Source organism: Pezoporus occidentalis, unplaced genomic scaffold, assembly GCF_034315485.1.
Source record: "Pezoporus occidentalis ecotype Australia unplaced genomic scaffold, CSIRO_AGI_Poc_V1 ctg10, whole genome shotgun sequence".
Taxonomy (NCBI): domain Eukaryota; kingdom Metazoa; phylum Chordata; class Aves; order Psittaciformes; family Psittacidae; genus Pezoporus; species Pezoporus occidentalis.
The window spans coordinates 25,905-47,198 of NW_026912779.1; the positions used below are offsets into that span (position 1 = coordinate 25,905).

Sequence of the window (21,294 nt, forward strand, 5' to 3'; positions counted from 1 at the left end):
AAGCTCCTTTTGATGCAGCCCAGGATACGGTTGCTTTCTGGGCTGTGAGCGCACACTGAAGCCGGCTCATGTTCATTTTCTCATTGACCAACACAACCAAGTCCTTCTCTGCAGGGCTGCTCTGAAAGTTACCATCATCTGGAAGTTTTCATTGGAAAACTAAAGGCAAACTGAAATCAGCTTAAACACCAGCTATTTTTTCTCTGCATACTTCCTGGAAAACAGCTGGACAGTCACAAACTGGAAAACTGATGAGACCATTTCTGTGGTTCACAATCTGAATTCGCATCTCAGTCATCATATTCTACAGTGTGACCTGACATTTTCCCACTAAGGTCCAAAAAGCTTTTTACTAGAAATTGCAAGAAATGGACATTGCATGATAGTTACAGAGCAGTTAACTGCATTACAAGACATCAGCTGAAGTCCAGCTTGGGGCGACACCTCACAGTAACATGGTGGGTAACACAACACCAGCCTTCCAATAATCAGTAAGACAGAGACTTGCTCTTTTGTTGGTTGGTTGGGGTTTTTTTTGTTTTGTTTTCAAGAGAGCTTAGCTCATGTGCCTCAGAACATGAGACCATCTTACCTGCTAATACAGTAGAAAGCAATCAGCCTGAATAAATCAGCAAAACTTATTCCAGACCCCTCCAAGGAAAACGCTGTGAAAAAAGTCACAAGAGGGAAGAATCACACACCTATATCAAGCATCTTTTAGAAAAAGCTTATTAAAATACATCTCAGATTTTACCATAAAATTAGTAAGTTTGCACCATCACACTCATTTCTGTCTGGCTAAGAGAAAACAATTTTGTGGAAGAATACCTTTCTCTGCTAAAGGCATTTTAAAGAATATACTGATAATATTGGTAGTGGGTTTGCTTTTGTATTCCAAATATGTGGTCCAATTCCTGAGAAACAGATCAAGTGTGATGACAATTGCACAATGGTTTGCTAATAGACAATAAATCAGTAATTTGCTAATAGACAAATAGTCAATAAATTCAGGGCCTTGAGCAACTTGCTCTAGTGGAAGGTGTCCCTGCCCATAGCAGGGGGCTGGAACTGGATGAGCTTTAAGGTCTTTTCCAACCCAAACCACTCTGGGATTTTATGAATTAATAACTGAGGCTTTTTTTGCCCAGTGTACTAATATACCTAATATAAAATCTCTTATTTCCTCCTCTTGCATTACATTCTACCCACTAGTCTTCTCCCCAGATGTATTAGCATCTAATGGGAGATGATAAATTTTCATTCACTTCAGGAAAACCATTTAACCTGAGAACTCTTTAAAAACCACTCTGACAATTCTGCTTTGTGCCATCACCTTGCACAAGGAAGACGGAAGACAGGAGCAATGCCTTTCATTTTTTTTCCCACTCCACAGTATTGTTTCCTGCTGATATGAATACTTGTTCACAGCACAAATGGCACAGAAGTGATTCCCACCTCACCTACTCTAAGCTCTCTTTAATTTCAGTAGCAAGTCTCACCCAGTGACTACAAAGATCAAGCAGAAGCAGCTCCTAGACTGAAACACTCTAGAGCTTTCACCTCTGGACATGACTGAGACCAGAACAGACGGAAGAGCATATAAGGAATGTAACAGTAGCATGAGACAGGTTCCTGACATACATGAATGTGGGGGAACGTGAAGCCTGCGATTGCTTCAGCCTAATCTCGTGTTAGAGAAGAGACAGATGATGGGGCGAATCTCCCACTGGTGCGGCTCACACTGTTGCTGCTTTTTAAATTCATCTCCAAGGAGAGCATTTCCACTGCAGCAGACACTTCAGGCATCTGGGCTCAAACAAGGCAGAGCCCCAGACTTAGTGGGGAATGCCAGAAGCTACACAGCAGTTTTGGTTACCTCAGCAATGCCGCTTGGTGAACAGCAAAGGCGTAACTTTGTCAGTACTCTATGCTGTAAGGCCAGCTCGCCTATGCCAAGCTTCCAGTGCTACTGACTGTAGAGTCTGCATATGAACCAGGGGAAAAGTCAGGTACTGATCTTTTCTCCAACCTTTACACTAAAGGACAGGTCGACCTAGTCATTTATGTGCCCAGAAAAAGGGATTTCTTTAAGAGAGACAGCAACAATACAGACAATAAGCATGCAGGTGGTCTGGGGGGTGGGCCAAGAGAAAATGAATGTTCAGATCCCAGACTGTAACTAAAATCTCAGCTACGGCTGGTGAGTAAAACCACCAGTACATACTTCCCCCTTGTGGTAAAATTTCATTCATGAAAGAAGATTTTACTATTTTATTTTCTAGACGGAAGAGATGGAATTCATCAGTATGTAAAGCCTACAAACACAGCCTTAAAGCACACTTAGATCAACCGTCATTTATAGCTTTCTGTTCTCTTTCCTATGCCTTGTTTGTAACTGGAACCAAAACCAGACACACAGAATTAACTTTTTGTTCCTGGGGGGCTGGGAAAGGAGAGGTAAAAAGGAAAAACTCAACTAAAATTATCTCTGTTTGCTCATTTTATTCCAAAGAGGGAACAAATATACTTGGAATTATAAAAGAAAAAATATTCATCTCACATCAGAAACAGTTCTGAAAGGGTAATCCATCTATTTATTATGTATAATAACCCCCCCCAAAACCACCCCAAACCCAAAATCCAAATTCATAGTCAAGAGAGCGCTCAGGCCAGAAATGTATCCAAGAACAGTCCCCTGAATACAAGGAAATGTAAGGACATTTCATTGACAGCACACAGAATTATAGACTGCATTTCTCCAGAAGATAATAAAAAAATCTGCAGAAGATAACTGCCTATAATCATCAATGAATCCTGGATTCAGCAACATCCATAGAAAATATTCCAGTTCTGTCTAGCACAGACTTATGCATTTCTGTTTATCTTCCCACTTACAGAGCCCTACTCAGAGAGCACTGTAGGCAGTCTCTTCACTATTTGCATTACTTTGGGTACTTTCTGCTGTGGGTTTCACCAATGCGGGATGTCCCAGCTCATACAGGGTGACAAACACCTGAAAAGTCTGTAACTCAACTTACTGTATGTGCTTTCTTTTATTGCAAATTCTTTTAGGCAAGGCCCACAGTCACTGGACAGACGCAGAGAGATGACTTTCTTCTGCAATCTTGCAGATTTCCTAACCAGAAATATCTGTTGTGGAGTGAGCAAAAAGACAGTTTTACCTTCATCACAGATGCCTTAATAGAGACAGATTATAGACAAAAGGAGCCAGAGCAACTTAATGATCTTTGACTCTCAGAATATTACTCAGTCATTACTGTATCAGTAACCATCCAACAGCTTGGTGTAAAATGGCAGCAGAACATTTAGGAAAACATCTCACCTTGGTATGACACAGACACGTGACACCAAGTCCATTATGCCCTTCTCTGAGCTCTCCAGTTTAACACACAGCAAACCCCAAGCCTTGAGTCAAGCTGCAAAGTCTGGAAGAGACTGATGGTCGAGTGCCCCTGTGTCCCACCAGCCCATTCATGCAATCCTTCTGCATTAGAATCATAGAATAGTTGGAGTTGGAAAGAACCTTAAGATCATCCAGTTCCAACCCCTCTGCCACGGGCAGGGACACCTCACACTAAACCATGTCACCCAAGGCTTTGTCCAACCTGGCCTTGAACACTGCCAGGGATGGAGCATTCACAACTTCCCTGGGCAACCCATTCCAGTGCCTCACCACCCTTACAGTAAAGAGTTTCTGCCTTATATCCAATCTAAACTTCCCCTGTTTTAAGTTTTAACCCGTTACCCCTTGTCCTGTCACTACAGTCCCTAATGAAGAGACCCTCCCCAGCATCCCCATAGCCCCCTTCAGATACTGGAAGGCTACCATGAGGTCTCCACGCAGCTTCTCTTCTCCAGGCTGAACAGCCCCAACTTCCTCAGCTTATCTTCATACAGGAGGTGCTCCAGTCCCCTGATCATCCTCGTGGCCCTTCTCTGGACTTGTTCCAACAGTTCCATGTCCTTTTTATGTTGAGGATACCAGAACTGCACACAATGCTCCAGGTGAGGTCTCACAAGAGCAGAGCAGAGGGGCAGGATCACCTCCTTCGACCTGCTGGTCACGCTCCTTTTGATGCAGCCCAGGATACGGTTGCTTTCTGGGCTGCGAGCGCACACTGAAGCTGGCTCATGTTCATTTTCTCATCAACCAACACCCCCAAGTCCTTCTCCTTGGGCTGCTCTGAATCTCTTCTCTGCCCAACCTGTAGCTGTGCCTGGGACTGCTCTGACCCAGGTACAGGACCTTGCACTTGGCATCATGCCATCAGCCTCATCCAAGCAGAGAGGGCCCGATTTCCATCATAGCAACTTTCATGCAGACACCAGCATAGGATAAAATGCTGTCATTTGCCATTTATCTATTGCTTTCTTGTTATGGGGGAAATACATCTGTTACATAGAACCCTGGTTAACACAGACCAGCTCTAGAGCTTTAGTTTCAGCAGTCTAGTTCTCAGCTCCAGAGGACCCCAAACTTGTCTCCCAGTGCAACACCCCAAGCAAATGGTCCAGCTGTCAAAGAAGTCTTCACTTGGATTGTCCAAAGCACAGAAGAAATGGGGGTGTGATGTTGGTTGGTTAGTTTGTTTGGTTTCCTGGTTGGTTGGTTTTTAACACTTGCACCAAATAAATTGCTTACCCCAGGAGGTTGGGCCTGCAGAATTTCCACGGCTTCAGCATCATTCAGGCCAAGCTGCAGCCACACAGGGTGAGTATGGAGGAGCTTGTCCAATATGCTTAGCTTGTTGGATAGGCTGTCATATCCGGAGTCCCGGGGGCAGCTTTTTACATCATTTTTCTCAGAGACATTATCCACGTTCTTTATTAGACTGTGGGGAGAGGAGAAACAACAGCAAAAAAAGGATCAGATATGCTAACCTTCTATAAACTCTCAGTCAAACAGAGTCAGCACAGACCTTATGGCACTGCTACACTCTGTACTGATATTTCTCCTACTGAGAATTCATATAATTGGTATACACAAGAATTCTCATATCTATAAGATTTTTCTTTCACTTGTCCTCAGTTTAACAGCTAGCTCCACCAGCCCTGTCATCTTCACAGCTGCATATCCATATTTGCCCCCCTCTGCTAAAGATTCTTTATTACTGCTCTTAATTCCTTTGGCTCTGAATTGACTTCTATGTGAGGAATAAAGGCTAAGCTAAGTGTGGATGCGGCAAACTAATGTAAGGTTAAAATTTATTTAGAATCATAGAATCATAGAATAGTTAGGGTTGGAAAGGACCTTAAGATCATTTAGTTCCAACCCCTCTGCCATGGGCAGGGACACCTTACGCTAAATCATATCACCCAAGGCCTCGTCCAACCTGGTCTTGAACACTGCCAGGGATAGAGCATTCACAACCTCCCTGGGCAACCTATTCCAGTGCCTCATCACCCTAACAGGAAAGAATTTCCTTCTTATATCCAACCTAAACTTCCCCTGTTTAAGTTTTAACCCGTTACCCCTTGTCCTGTCACTACAGTCTCTAATGAAGAGTCCCTCTCCAGCATCCCTATAGGCAGCTAAAGTTACTGCTCAATTCAGTAATGAAGTCCAGTTCTTGGAGGCTAAAGATACTTGTTATGAATTAAAAATACAAATAAACTGAATAGTTTGGGTACTCCCTTTGTTATGCAAAACTTCACCATCATTTATATAATACAGAACACCCAACATGATTGCACATGTGTTGCAGGTTCAAATTCCTCCTTTTTGAGCTAGAAGTACATCCTGTGATTCTTTCTTCCAGTACCAGAAGTTACTAGAGAAGAGTTACTCTGGTAACAGCTTCCTGGTGGCAATATTTGAGCATAGATAAGAACCATCCTGCAAGCTCAAGACCTGACTCTCAGAGATGTCAGGTTTAGCAGCTGAATTCTCCCTACAGAGCTTTTCTGGCAGAAAACAGGCTCTGAGCAGCAGCAAGCAACACAGCTGTATTTCCCCACTCCAAACTGTCTTGCAGCTCCTCTGAACTGCTTGTTCTGGACAGGCAATAAGCATCATTAACACCATTTAACATCTTCATTATGCCTGCTATTGTATCCCAGGCAAGTGGGTAGAAACTTCACAAGCACAGAAACACTGAATACTTACAAACACACACACACAAACAACCCAGAAGAACAATCCAAACAAAAAAACTGACCAAACCCCACCAACCAACCAACCTAAAGCCCAGACAACCAAACTGCCTTTCTATAGCTTTGGTCAGCAGGTTAAGGCATCTTTAGACAGGCCTAGAGAGGAAAGTAAATGAGGTAGAGAACTTTCACTGCATGATCAGGTCAGAATAGGCACAATCATTCAAATCTTTCATTACCTGGATCAGTTATCACTACCAGATTATCTGTGTGCTGCTCCCTTCCTTTTTCTCCTCTTTCTCTTTTTGCTTATTTGTGATGTATTGCCTTTTAGATTTGCAAGGCATCTAAAATGCAGATGATCTTTCCTCCCTGAGCATTAAAAGCTGTTAGCAACTGTCAATAGTCTCCAAGCGGCCTAAAATAACACAGAAACATGCTGTGTGCAGAAGGGAAGTAGTGTTTACAACGTCAGTTATGACTGGGCTCAAACTGCCACAGTACAAATCCTGGTTCCCCTTCTAATTAGAGTTTCAACAGAACCTAATGTTGTAATGTACCAATCTCCACAAAAGTCAAATCATGAATCACAAAAGTGTAATCATGAACTGTACCTCCAGTAAATATTGCTCAGAAACTTTCCACTCACCTTCAGAGCCATTTAGCAAAGTGAAAGTTATGCATGGACACTGGCTGCAGGTTTAACTATACGTAACTTATTTCCACTCCTTGGTCTAGCGGTGGAAACTAAACACATTGCAGAGGGAAAGTGGCTGAAAAGGAAAAAAATTTTGCCTACAGAAGAAAGTTACATTATATGCAAAAGAAGATGCATGACTGGTATCAGCTGTAAGGCCTGGCACAGCTTGCTACCACAGAACAACCTAAAGCAAGTAAGAGTTTGCACGTGTACGTAGGGTCACAGTGTTCCTCTTCGGTCCGGCTGGCTTAGTGCTGTCGAACACACCCAAACCATTATAAATTGTAAGACTCGTGTGAATAAGGAGCTGTTGGGTGTTTGGAAGCTCCAGGTACTTTTACACAATCCCTCCCACTTGCCGAGACCTGGGGAAGAACCTTACTGACCTACATACACAGGCACCTCCTTGTTGAAGCTGCTTCTAACCCCTCCAGATATAAGCCAAGATGATGAGTACCTGATCATGAAGAGACTTTCTGCCTCTCCTAAATTCTACTCATTTAAATGACCCCAGTGCACTGCAGCTAGAGCAGTACTTGTATGTCGACTGCAATGCACAGGAAGGTGAACTAGGAACAAATGACACTGAAAAAAAATAGTACCTATCCAAATAATGAAGGAAGAGGCAGAGAGAAAAAAAAACAACAGATCTGGTGACCTCTGGCAAGAACATAGCTTGGCAAAACCATGTCTGGCAAACCATACACAACCTATCAGAAGCCACTTGCTAAGGTCCAGGTGGTAATTACAGGAAGACCATTTGCAATGGTCTAGCACCCCTGAGCATCACAGCCTAAGTCTGTTGTTTATTCTTAAACTATTTTCATTAATGATTCGGGCACTAGCCACACAGTCAAGCCCTGACACACAGGAGCGCTTGAAACCTGTCATGTCTTAGACTGTAAAATTATTTGGGACTGGGATGTGTGTGTAATTTCTCTGGAAACAATAGCATGGAAAGAAGAACCATTCACATTCCCCGTGATCACATGAGAACGTGTAAGAATCGTGTACAGAATAATAAGTTGCTGTAACTAAACCGCTAATCAAATATGCTGTATATTATGCAACAACTCAATTCCTCTCCTGGTTTTACTTTTAGTTTGGGGGTTTTTGTTTGCTGGGGTTTGTGTGTTGTTGGGAGGCTTTGTGTGTGTGGTTTGGGTTTGTTTTCTCTTTTTTTGTTTCTTTTTAAATGATTCCCAAGGAAAAAAAACAATCTAACTGGGTCACATAAACTCCAAATCAAAACACAAATCAGCCCCCACAGATGGGCGACTTCGATGCAAGGGTGCTACACTGGTTCCTCTCCAGTGGGAGAGGAGTTTCAACACAACTCACAATGAATTGAAGAAAACACATGATTCATGTGAATTTCCTTATATTTGAGAGAACCTGCGTGTGGGAAGTAAACAGAGGTAACTGCCAAGATAAACAATGCTGTGTTGCATCCCAATTAGACTTGGCTCACAGTAAAAAAGACAAGGAATGGGTTGAAGCCTGTAACCAGAATGATCCTATCCCTCATACCCAGAAGACTGGAACATTACACCTCAATCACATATCTATGAAGTAAATGCTCCTGCCCTCCTGCTCCTACAGCAGTTTCCTTTTGGTCTCTCAAATCCTACCTATGCCTCTTGCTCTAACATTGCAAAACATGAACTTCTGACATTTCTCCCAATTTTTTGTGTGACTTGGGACACTGAGACTATCTGCTCCCTGCAGCTACCGTCAACTTCTCCAGCCTCCTGCACTGACAGACACTGTCCTCAGAAATGGACTTTTCTCTCTTTGAGACTACAGACACAGTGAAGGTGCATCCAGCTTGCACTCGTATCCTGTCAGGATGACAGATACAGTTCCATGGGTTTGCTGGGTTGAACTAAGCCAGCTGCTATAGGCGTTACAAACACAACCCTCTGTGGAGGAACTTGCCCACCCTTCTGAGGGCATGAGAGGAGTTGCAGGAACCATTAAGCAGTACAGTCCACTCCTACTAAGGCTGGTTATCAGCCCAAATGAAAGAGCAACCCCGGATTTAGCCTATCATCCCAGATGCTCTCAGCCACGAGGCGAAGGGTGACAGTGAGAGACCAGGTCGGATACTGTAATGAAAATAAGGACTAACTTGAACTTGCATGTGTCCACACTTCCTCACTTGATTTTTTTGCCTCTGGTTTTAGGGTCCTTGCATACCTTGATGTTACCTAGCAGGGAGTAAGAAAGTGAGGGGAGGTCTGCTCTTTGCCCATGGCAGCAGAGACGCAACTTAGCAAGCCTTGCTGCCAACTCTACCACGGTGGCAAAGGCTTGCAAAACACAGTTCTGTGTCCAGATTCACTGCTTTCCCACTCCACTGGTACTCAGCAGTGAGGAATATTCCTCTTGTTCCTTTCCCAGTCACAAGGGCAAAGAGAACATCAACAAGCGTATTCCCTCCACTATCATTCACAAAGACAACAGATACACAGGAGTCCTGGAGCCCTCAAGGGAGACCGAGTACCTCCTAAGAGACCATCTGGATGCCACCAACCATGTCACGTATGCTCCCCTATCCTACATTGGCCTGGGCTGCTGCTGCATGCAGATCTCTAGTTACTTTTCAAAGGTCTCTCACTGGTACAGCGTGGGTCAGAAATTTATCCCATTTATGCCCTTTTCTCACAGCACTTCCCATTTGCACAACTGAGATGTGTGTCTGTGCTGGGAAAAAGTCCAAGTATTAAACACCATGGGATACTGAAACTGATGGCGTGAGCATCCCACTTTAAAAACAATTTTACAAGCCTCTTTTTTGCCTGGCTTTATATGCTTAGAAGCCAAATTGCAAGCACAGTTACTTGAAGCATTCTCAATATTACTTAGGCCATAGATGCAAAAAAGTGGAGACAATCCAAAATATATAAATGAGGAGTATAAATCTGACAGTCACCAGATAACCACAACCCTCTTCTCCCTAAAAAACAAATCACCAAAACCAACACCCCCCCCCCCAAAAAAAAAAGAAAATCAAAAACTAAAGCTGCATTCATGTGATTTCATGTACTTATTTTTCTGAATACAGTTGGGAGCTCTTGCAACCACTGCCTTTCTACAACTGTTCTGGAAGCATGAGGATATATCCTAAGGTGAAAAACATGCAAGGAAAATATACAGTCCTCTTAGCTCCAATTTCTCTAGATGCAAATCCAAATGTCACATCAAGATGCCGACTTCTGCAAAGCAGAATACACAATAATAAAAACAACCTACATCAAACACAAGGTTTTAAATTAACTACAAAGAAATAAAGCTGTGATAGTAAACACATCCTTGTGAGGAGTCTAATGAAAATAACTCTGTAAAACCTTAGCTGCAGTTACTGTAACCTTGCTTTGTAGTTCTAGATAAGCAAAATATATCAGTGCACCACTAATTACATAATTTATAGAAACTTTGATACAATTTCTTCCTTACACAGAAGCACACAGTTCAGAATTATGTAGTCACAAAAAAAAATTGACCCCAATTCATTTATTCAGATTTCATATTTTACATTTATAATCTTAAAAGTGACAAAAGAATGTGTATCTCTTAACTGGATGGCTATTAATATGAGATTTAATTCAGTTAGTTGTGGAAATTGCATAATTCACTTTATGTCAGCTTTACTTACATATTTTAATCAAAATATATTTTGCACTTGAAATTAACATAGTTAAAAACAAACAAACAAACCGTTAAAAAAAAAAAAATCAATAAAAATATTTCTTGGATTTGTAAAGGGAGTGGAGGGAGTTAATAGACTGTTTCCAGCTAAGTGTTCCCCCAAGATTTTGAAACCAGTAGATCTTAGTCTTTTCTGCATTTGGTATATTCAAAGACACAAAAAGCCTTTCCTTAACTGAAAATTAACTGATGATCATTGACATTAATTAGCTGAATCCCCTGAAATGGAGAAAGTGTCCTTCCCAGCCCTGTAAAAGAACTGTGCTTTCATAAGCTTTAAAACTGGAATAATGTGTAACCAGGAGCACAGTCAAGGACTTAAAATTAACTACTGTCTTATGTTCTTTACCACTTGGGCAACAAAGGTGCAGCCCAATGTTTTATTTAAATAATTTAAATACATAGTGTAGTAAGTTTTAGCACAGAAAGAAAAAACAACCATAAACCCACAGATGTAATTCTAAATAGCAATTTCCCACTTCATTAACTCTTGAAGAACAAAGCCTACCAGCTCCAGAGCTGCCCAGACTGTGCAGGTCAGATATAACAGAATACCTAGAATCATAGAATCACAGAATAGTTAGGTTTGGAAAGGACCTTAAGATCATCAAGTTCCAACCCCCATGCCATGGGCAGGGACACCTCACACTAAACCATGTCACCCAAGGCCTCGTCCAACCTGCATAAGTTGCTTTCCTCTTGCAGCACGTATTTCAACAATAATTAAAAAAATATGTTCTCTTGTTAACACAATGATTAAGAATACTAAATATCCCCCAGATGTCAATTTAACAGACACTGCCCATCAAGCACAACAGCCACAGCAGAGGCAAAATGCTGGGGTCCCACTACACCCATTTAAAGGTGCAAGTTTAAGACTAAAAATTTCCACAGTCCACTCTTACGCAGCATGACCTGTTTTGAAAAGCCAGAACTGATCTGCTCTGTAATATATATCTCAAATCATTATAAGGTTAAGGAAATGCCCCCATCTACTTAATTTTTTTATGTGCAAGTTACACATAAATGAACTTAAATACACATAATCCACATCAGCATTAGCTCATATTAGTCAATATTTTATTTCCCAACCTGAGAACATAAACCGTGTTATTGTATGATGAATCTTCACAGAGCAATGGACATTTTTAGCCTTTACAGCATGAAAGCGAAGCTCATTGCTATAGACAATGGGAATAACATTAGTAGTTTCCTGCTTTAGACATTCATCAGTATCCAAGGTCTGTAACAAGGAAGTAGAAGTGAAGTTCAGTTGCTTTTAAAAGATACTAAGGCAGATACAGAGAACAACTGAATCTCTGGGTGCTCCTCCTGCAGAAGGGCAAATTCCTTGAAGCAAGAGCAAGAATACCTACACCCCTTATGTTGTTAGGATGAAAAGTGCTAGGACATAAGCCACCCAAGAAGAGAACACAATGAAGACATTCCTGTTATGGTACACCTCCAGGAACTATGAAAGGAAAAAAACAAACCAAAAATATTTTAATCACCTTTGCAAATCAGCTGATTCATCTTCCACTGTGAGATCTGTCTGTACCATCTCCTGTTTCAGTTCTCCGATTTCTGAGGCAATTGTGTCAATGAGCTAGAAAGGGACAAAAATAGTATGACGTCAAGGGAGTGGAAGAGGCGTGGAAAAGCAGCCCGGGCAAGCGTAGTCACCAGAGATTACAAACCTTTTCTTTTTTAAACTGCATCCTATTTGGACTTCCCCTTCCAAAGAAAAAGTAATGGTTGAGGCCACTTATAATCACTCTTGGAGGAAGAATAATTCTCATTTTCTGCCAGTACAAAACCTTCCAGCTAGCTTCTTTATTTAAATATATTAAATCTGCAGCCTCAACATATACAACAGCCTAAAAGAAGTAAATGATTTGATAATTTTCAGGATTTGCTTCCTCAACAAGTACAATTAGAAGAGTTCCATCTGCAAGAGTTATTTCAGAAGGGATGCTAAGCCAGCATTATGACATTGTAGAGGATGAAAACTAACAAAGAAAGAAGGAAAGAGTGGCTGCTTTTCACATTAGGACTCAGACTGCACTTGAGCAGAACAACTCTAATTAAAAGAGAACTGCCCTGTAACACTTCAGCTCAGGTGGAACTCAATCCCCATTTTGGACAAGTGTAGGACCTCATTTTTGAAGTGGGTGAGATTAGCACTAGGGCTCTAACCCAAGGAACATAGGATTTCCTAGCCCAGTGTCTGGGAAATGTTTTGTTGAGCAGAAACCAACTATGAAGTTGGCAAAGCATCCTGTCTAGGACATTCTTTGCAGCAATTGCATCAAGTTTGCTTGACACACCGCACCATGGCAGTTTATAAACCCTGGCAGTGTCCCCTCTCCTGCCTGTAGTAAAACCTTATGAGAAGGTTTGCAGTGATGCTGTCTCCCCTACCACCACCCCTGCACCTCAGAGTAAACACACACAATTCCTGGCAGATGAAGTAAAACCAGCTTTCCAGTCAAAGTTAGAACAGTCTTCATAGTCATTCACAAGACATAACCCTGGATCCTATTACTGCTAGGTAGCTCAGTACAGCAGTGTTTTCGAAGTACTACAGACAATACTTTCCTATTTTGCTATTTATTGAAAGTTTTCCTCTATCTCAGGAATTCATAGCCTCCTTTGCTGTGCAGCACTATTCTGATCAATTCAAGAATTTCAGTGTCTGCTTATAACAGGCCAAGTCCATTAAGTGAAAAATTACATCCATACCCTGGGCTTCTAGTCTACAAAGAGCTTCCACCTGCTGACATTCAAACATCCTGAGTCACCGCAGGAAGATGTGAGCAATGCCTTCCTGACCATGACCAAGAGCAGCAGGAGGAAACTGTGCTGCCCTGAAGGAGCAGCCTTGGACCTCACCACAGCACCCAGCACCCCCATGAAACAGCATCTCAAAGAAAGAGCCACCAAGTGTCCTGCTAGGAACAGGTAAACTCATTCCTCCTTTTGTATAAGGGATGAATGCACCCTCCACACCGGCTTTACATGGTGAAACATATACTTGCCACTGCTGTTAAATGAGCCTCACCAGAAAGCCATCACATCACCACATGCCTCTGGTAGTGGCAATGGGCAGCAGCATCACCTCAGAGGGAAGATTTGACCTGGGTGCTCAAAGAGTGCTCTAGCCAGTACATGACATTCTGCAGATCACACTGCATTGGTTTTTGTCTTTTAAAGCCTCTACCACCTTAGCAGCAACATCCTCAATACATTCATTCTCATAATCCTTTGAAACAATACAGCTGCAATTCTCACTGACCTGATGGAGGGGAAGTTTCATGCAATGATGTGCTGCCCCCAAGCAGGGAGGTGCCACCTATTCCCTCAGGCTGGCTTGGCTGTTCCTCTAGCTCTGTTAACTGGTGCAGCTTGCTAAAAGGCTGGAAGACTTTTCCACTTCGTATTTTGGTTAGTTTCCTGCTGGCTTAATGACCTGAACCTAATTTCTGAGGGGCACAGACAAGCTCCAGAACAGATGCCAGGAAACAGAGGAAATCCCCAGGCTGGGAGTATGTCTGCCCGTTTCAGCGAGTCACTATATCCCACCATCCCCAATATGAAATCATGCCCTTTTGCTCAGCCACTCCAGAAACAGCCCAGGGATTTGGGCTCTTTGTGCCAACAGAGAACCTATGTCTCAGTTTAGGCACCCCAAACTAGTCAGTAATTGGATCAGCCACCCAAAACTCTGCAATCTGACCAGGATGTTGCTGGAATTCAAACCATTCATGTCTTCCAGCCATCTACTCAGCAGCAGGAAACATGCTTAGGGGCTGACAGTTACAGTAAAAATATTCAGTTATAAGTACCTGCTAAATTTCTCATTCATTATTGGTTTTACTAAGTGCAATGAAGTAGTCAAATGCAGCTATACAGGTTTAATAAAAGGAACATCACTGATGCAAGTCTTATTATGCCTCTACAGCTCTTGTAGCCTTCTTATTCCTTACGGTGCTGCTGAAGCTGTTCATTTTAGTTCCTTAAAACAGCTCTTAACTGCTCAGCACAGTCTTCTGGTTGCCTTTTTTTATTCCCTTATCCTTCACCTTTACCTACATATCCTGGCATACACCTCACCACTTTCCTGCCCTGTATTTTCCATCTTCCATTCAGAAGTGACATGTTTGAACTTGGTCCCTTTTGCAAGTATGCGAACACGAGACTTGCAAATCTTAATTTACTTCAGTGCCAGGAAATTGAACTTTCAGATTAAAAAGGACTGGAGGCAATATCCCCTTCCCAGCCACACTGGGCACCAGGTTTCCACCTTCCATATTAGCCTCCAAGCAGTAGGTTTCTTACATGAAATCCTCCCAGTCTCCCCAGCAGCTGAAATGAGTAAAGTGGAATTCATTCTCTGCTGTCTGTTGTGCAGTTTCTAGTATTTTCAGACCTCCTAACCTCCCACCTACTGCAGTAAGGTAGCATGCAGTCTTTTCTTCCTGCAGCAACTCTCTGCTGCTGTTAAAACCTTTCCAAAGTTGCACCTGAACACAACTGAGAGCTGAATCATGACCAGATTACAGCCTTTTTTCTTTTCCTACCAGATAGCTACAAAGGCTCTAACATGGTCTGTGGAGTCATGAACAAGCCATGCCATGAGCAGAACTGCCTTATGTGCTTCATCCTGCAGTAATGGCCAAAAAAATTATCGTTCCTAATAAATGAAGCAAGGCTCAGTTTTCGGTTTTAAATTGCAGCATTCCCTAAAGATGCTTCATATTCACTATGAGAGTGTAAAATTTTTCAAGCACTAAGTAGTCACAAATATGGGCAATTTAGCCAGCTGTAAATACATTAGGGCTTCTGGTCTTGGCTCGCCTGGAGCAAGGTGACAGGAGGAAGTCACCACGAGTCAGCTACCAGCACACAACATGAGTCAGCACCTTGAGTCTCATTATAGATGGCAACTGATTCAGTGATCTGCAACTATATTTGAGAGTTTAAAATATGAACTTCTGACAGAAATCACTATCTGAAGCTTAACATGTTATTAAACTATTCAGAGATGTAATTGCTAATGAAACAGGCCTAGTGTAGCTATGAGCTCTGTAACCTGCAATATTGAATAAGGTCAGCAGAGCAGCCTTTTCACTGCATTAGCCAAAACCTACTCCAGTGCTACATGGACTGGTCACCCTATCTGATACCCTGCTGCAGGGTCTGATGGAGGGGATCACAAAGGGTCCAGAACAATCACCCCCACCCTCAGCTCCTTTCCATTGCATTGCATCCTTCCACTGGAGCATGGTAAAACCTAAGGCCACTGACACAAGCATCTCAAAGACAGTCAATCTCAGCTGGACTTGACCACCTATTTATTTTCAAATGATTATTGTTAAATCACCAAAAGAGATTATGCCACCTCTGCTTGGCTACAGCAGCAGGATTAGTGCACAACAACTGGCAGAAGCTGTAAAGATTGCAAGGGGAGACTAGCAGCTGGCTGGAGGCATGCAGGCACCAGGTATTGCAAGAAGCAGCATGGGAATGATATGCTTCTGCTTCAGACCGAAAGAGGAAATGGCAGAAATGGGGGCAACCCTCTGCCACATTAGCAGCTGCTTTTGAATCCTAAGTTGCCAGCACCACAACCTGGGCTTCTTTCCCTACAAGATTTCCCACAGTGGCAACTGCATGAAAGCTCAACTGCTGTTCCTCATGGACCAGCTACAGCAACAGGATGAATAAGCTCCTCTTCATGGGCAGGATCACCTCAGTCTTTGCACCTGCAAGATCAATTGCACCCATAAAGGACCACTCTCTGACACATCTACAGAGATGGGACACATCAGGGGTCGGTGTTGGGACCGATCTTGTTCAACATCTTCGTCGCTGACATGGGCAGTGGGATTGAGTGCACCCTCAGCAAGTTTGCTGATGACACCAAGCTGTGTGGTTCAGTTGATACCCTGGAGGGAAGGAATGCCATCCAGAGGGACCTCGACATGCTTGTGAGGTGGGCTGATGCCAACCTCATGGAGTTTAACAATGCCAAGTGCAAGGTCCTACACCTGGGTGAGAGCAATCCCAGGCACAGCTACAGGTTGGGCAGAGAAGAGATTGAGAGCAGCCCAAGGAGAGGGACTTGGGGGTGATGATTGATGAGAAAATGAACATGAGCCGGCTTCAGTGTGCGCTCGCAGCCCAGAAAGCAACCGTATCCTGGGCTGCATCAAAAGGAGCGTGACCAGCAGGTCCAAGGAGGTGATCCTGCCCCTCTGCTCTGCTCTTGTGAGACCTCACCTGGAGCATTGTGTGCAGTTCTGGTATCCTCAACATAAAAAGGACATGGAACTGTTGGAACAAGTCCAGAGAAGGGCCACGAGGATGATCAGGGGCTGGAGTACCTCCTGTAGGAAGACAGGCTGAGGAAGTTGGGGCTGTTCAGCCTGGAGAAGAGAAGGCTGCGTGGAGACCTCATAGCAGCCTTCCAGTACCTGAAGGGGGGCTATAGGGATGCTGGGGAGGGACTCTTCATTAGGGACTGGAGTGATAGGACAAGGGGTAACGGGTTAAAACTTAAACAGGGGAAGTTTGGATTGGATATAAGGAGGAAATTCTTTCCTGTGAGGGTGCTGAGGCACTGAAATGGGTTGCCCAGGGAGGTTGTGAATGCTCCATCCCTGGCAGTGTTCAAGGCCAGGCTGGACAAAGCCTTGGGTGACATGGTTTAGTGTGAGGCCTCCCTGCCCATGGCAGGGGGGTTGGAACTTGATGATCTTAAGGTCCTTTCCAACCCTAACTATTCTATGATTCTGTGATTAAGTGGCTCACAGGCCAACAGTTTGCACAACAAAAGAGTTTTCTAGCATTTTTCTCTGAAAACTATAGAACAGGAGCTCTCCACAAAAGCATCCGGGGCTTTCAGACACCACCTTAGCATCTCACCCAAGGCTTCATCCAACCTGGCCTCTTGTTCACTTATACCTAAAGGCTAAAACATGGCAGCGTGTCTTCTGATGCTTTCCAATACCCTATTTTTTTTTTTAACTTATTTGTAGTCATTTTTGTATAGCTGCCATGTTTGGCCTCTTTAACACAACTGCCCTTTACATCTTTGTCTGGGAAAGCTACTTGCTTGCACAAAATTAAAGTTCTTGGGGAAAAAAATTATTCAAATATGCATTTTTACTTATAAACGCTTTAAATCAGAACAGCATAAGGCAAGTGCTGCAGATCAGCTTTATATTGAAAACACTGAAATCTTAATGCTTTTTAATTCGTATGTCTGCCTTGAAGAGAACTTGCGCAAAGCTGTCTTTCCTAAGAGGATTTTTTTCTGTGTTTAGAAAAAATGCTAAAGAGAAATGAAACAAAATGGCACATTTCAAATGTTTCAAGTGGTCTTACGCTCACATTCGCTCCTACCGGCTACATTTCTTGGGTATACTACATAACCCCCATGACCTACCAAGTCTATAGAACAGAGCACGCTCCCCACCCACCCTGACAGCAGGTACTACACCTGAACCAAAACACTGATCTTTAGGAATTAAAATCTCATTTTTTTAAATAAACTGTCAATACTTTCTGCAAATGAAACTCATTTTCCCCAAATTCTTTTTTATGTTAAAAAAAAAAAAAAAGAAGAAGTTACTCTTCTCCTGGTTTAAAAAAAAACAAAAACAAAAACAAACAGTCTTTTGGAGTTGCATCATTTGGGTATTCTTGCAATTAACTGACAAACATTGTTATAACAGCACCTGACAAATCATTTACTATCAAATAACATAACGTGTACTCATGATTTTGACAATTTCTGAAGTATTTAGGAGCAAGATATTTCTGGTCAACAAGCACTGTATGTGATGCATCATTAGCGTTACACAAGATAAGCTGTTAGTAATATGTCTCTACAAAATGCAGGAAGGATCCTCGGTGCGTACTGTTATTAGATCTAACCCTGAGGAAACAAGCAGCAGCAGAAGGCTGCCACCTATTCAGAGTGGGATGCCTACTTTGCTGGAAATAATGGGGAAACCTCACCCATTGACCAGTTGAAATCAAGAACATAAGAAGCAGTTTCCAAAGGAAAATGCAGCTGAAGTGGATGGATATATTTGTCAGAGGCTTCTGTTACTGTAAAACAACATACACAAACCTCAAGGCTTAAAAAAAAATTTGAAAAAATTGGCCACAGATGATATAGGACCATTGAAACAGTTATTACCATGCTATGCTACAGAAATAAGACGTTTACATGAAAATAAATGTTTGCAAGTATGACACCTTCTCAGGTGATGTACTATTTAATATTAAAAAAAACCCTGAAAGTAAAGGGAGACCTTATATAACATAACAAACTGACATTTTTGTGTTAATGTTTTTCTTTTGGAGTTTACTTCTGATAAAGCACTGTTTTGCAAGTTAAAAAGAAAGTACAATACAACCACTGTAAACCCAAGTAATAATTATGATTCGGCATGAATTCACATAGCAGCTCAGTACAGTATTCCATAGCCAAACCCATCCTAAACATTAGATTGCCACAAATACTCATATACTGTTTACATTCCTAAAATCCATGAAGGAAATAATGAAATGCAAAATCTTGAACCACAATGTTTTCTTTCATAATGTTTAACGCTATGCTTATTGTCAACTGGTTATTTGTTCAATAAGATTGATCACAGCTTTCAGTAGCTGGCAGGGGTGACAGCATCATTCCTACATAGAGACCAAACATAACTCAGCTCACCAGCGCTCTCTCCCCAGAATACATATATTTGATTGTCATATATGCTCTGTCTATACATGCATCACTGCTGTGCATCAAAGTACATGCCCAGGACCAGACACAGACCAGTGTTTCCCTCAGAAGGCCAGCACAGCCATGGTCTTGCTCATCCAAGTAATAAAGTTCCCTAGTCCCAAGAGGAAGACGGGTGGCTTTGATTTGTTGTCCATTTCAGGACATTTTTAGAAAAATCACCCATCCATCACTGCATGGCAGCCAACTTCCTGGGTTTTGTGCTGAAATGTAAACAGGCTTGTACAGAGAATTACCAAAACCGCCATCTTTCATGCAGGATGTTTCCAAGCCCTGAGATTTACAACTGATAAAGAGGAAAAGGTAAGATCAGGGCTTCCAATCTGGCAAGGGAACACAGGCTGAGGAGAGCAAGGATTAGTATCAGACTGGACAAATGAGCCTCAGCACTTCCCACCCCCCTTCCTGTCAGCATCGCATCTTTCATTCTTTCTAGAGACCTGCATCCTCTTTGGTATCACATCTTTTCTGTTGTGTCTTGATAAGCAGAGCATAGCAACCCTCAAAAGAGCACCCTGTGCGATGAGATAGCCAAGTGCCAGAGATTAGCTAAACTGGGAATGCTATTTCTGGACTTCTTGCTGGATTGAACACAATCAAATATTTTGATACATGGCTGCAATTTCTGGTTATTCTGCACAGGGAGCTATGGATTCTCAAGACCACTAACAATACTGTCTTATTCTTCAGTAAGCAACAAAGCTTTGCCTGATGTTTGATTTTGGGACAGGAGAGCATTAGTGGTGTAAAACCTCTGATGCCAGTTCAGTAAAGACTGGAACATTTGGATGACAATGAGGATGGTTCAGTAAAAAGCACATTTGTCAGAGACATATATTCAGTTCCTTGCTATACCACAGACTCCCTCTGTAACCACTGGCAAGCTATTCAGTTCCAGAATTGCCCTAGCCTAACTCCGTCTTTGCTTAATTCTTTCAGTACTTGCTAACTTTGAGCCTTCATCAATTGCAAGGTATGAAGAGAATTCAGCCATAAAACTGCAGACCTTTGCTCTTCATCAAATTGGGAGAATCCTGTTTTCCGGGTGTACCAACAGTCAAAAGAATGAACATGAAAAAAAAAAAAAACAACCAACCAAACAAACAAACAAAAAGAGCTGGATGGAAGCTCCAGCTCCAGCAATGGGAGCTATTTAAGAGCCAGAAGGAAAAGTTTGAGTTTCCCACTGTTATTTGTCAATGAATTTTCTCGTAAACATTGCTGGGAATGGTAAGATACTCTTTATGAGGACTTAAGTGTCCTGTGAAACTGCATACCAATATGCTAAAGGTTTCTGGGGTAACTGTAAAGTAACAAGAACAACGTGAGAGCAACATGCAGAAGTACACTACAGTCTGTCCATCTGGATGGGCATTCTGAAGTACAGGTCAGCACTGTGTCGTGGTTTAAACCCAGTCAGGTAATTCGTTTGCTCACTTCCCCCCCTTTCTTGCCCTCCCCCTGCTCTCGGAGGGACGGAGAGGAGAATCGAAAAGAATGCAACTCCCACGGGTTGAGATAAGAACAGTTTAGTAACTAAGGTATAACACAAATCACTACTGCTACCACCAATGATAATAATGATAAAGGAAATAACAAGGGAAGAGAATACAACACCTCAGCACCAGCCGACCGATAACTTGCCCCCCCTCCGCCCGACCAAGCTCCGACCGATACCTCCTCCAACCCTGCAGTCTCCCAGCCCTTCCGGCTCACTCCCAGTTACCTCCTGGGCATGACGTGCTGTGGTATGGAATACCTCTTTGGTCAGTTTGGGTCAGGTGTCCTGTCTCTGCTTCCTCCTGGCCTCCCCTCCTCCCTGGCAGAGCATGAGGCTCACAAAGTCCTTGGCCAAACCTAAACATCACTATCAGCTCTGTTCCCAAGCTGAAAGTCAAAACACTGCACTGCACCAGCTACCAAGAAGGGGAAAAATGAGTGCTACTGCTGAACCCAGGAC

At 42.7% G+C, this 21,294-nt stretch overlaps 1 protein-coding gene across 3 annotated transcripts in view; it reads right to left on the minus strand.

Moving 5' to 3' along the window:
• The window catches only part of RIN2 (Ras and Rab interactor 2), an 84,051-nt gene that overhangs the window by 25,648 nt on the left and 37,109 nt on the right, over positions 1 to 21,294 (minus strand). For all 3 annotated transcript variants that reach the window (XM_062608131.1, XM_062608128.1, XM_062608136.1), the window contains exons 3-6: positions 12,037 to 12,131; positions 4,664 to 4,853; positions 3,039 to 3,150; positions 593 to 665 (exon numbers count right to left, since the gene is read on the minus strand). In XM_062608131.1, coding sequence (XP_062464115.1) covers positions 593 to 665; positions 3,039 to 3,150; positions 4,664 to 4,853; positions 12,037 to 12,131 — 470 coding nt within the window. The remainder of the gene's footprint in view (positions 1 to 592; positions 666 to 3,038; positions 3,151 to 4,663; positions 4,854 to 12,036; positions 12,132 to 21,294) is intronic.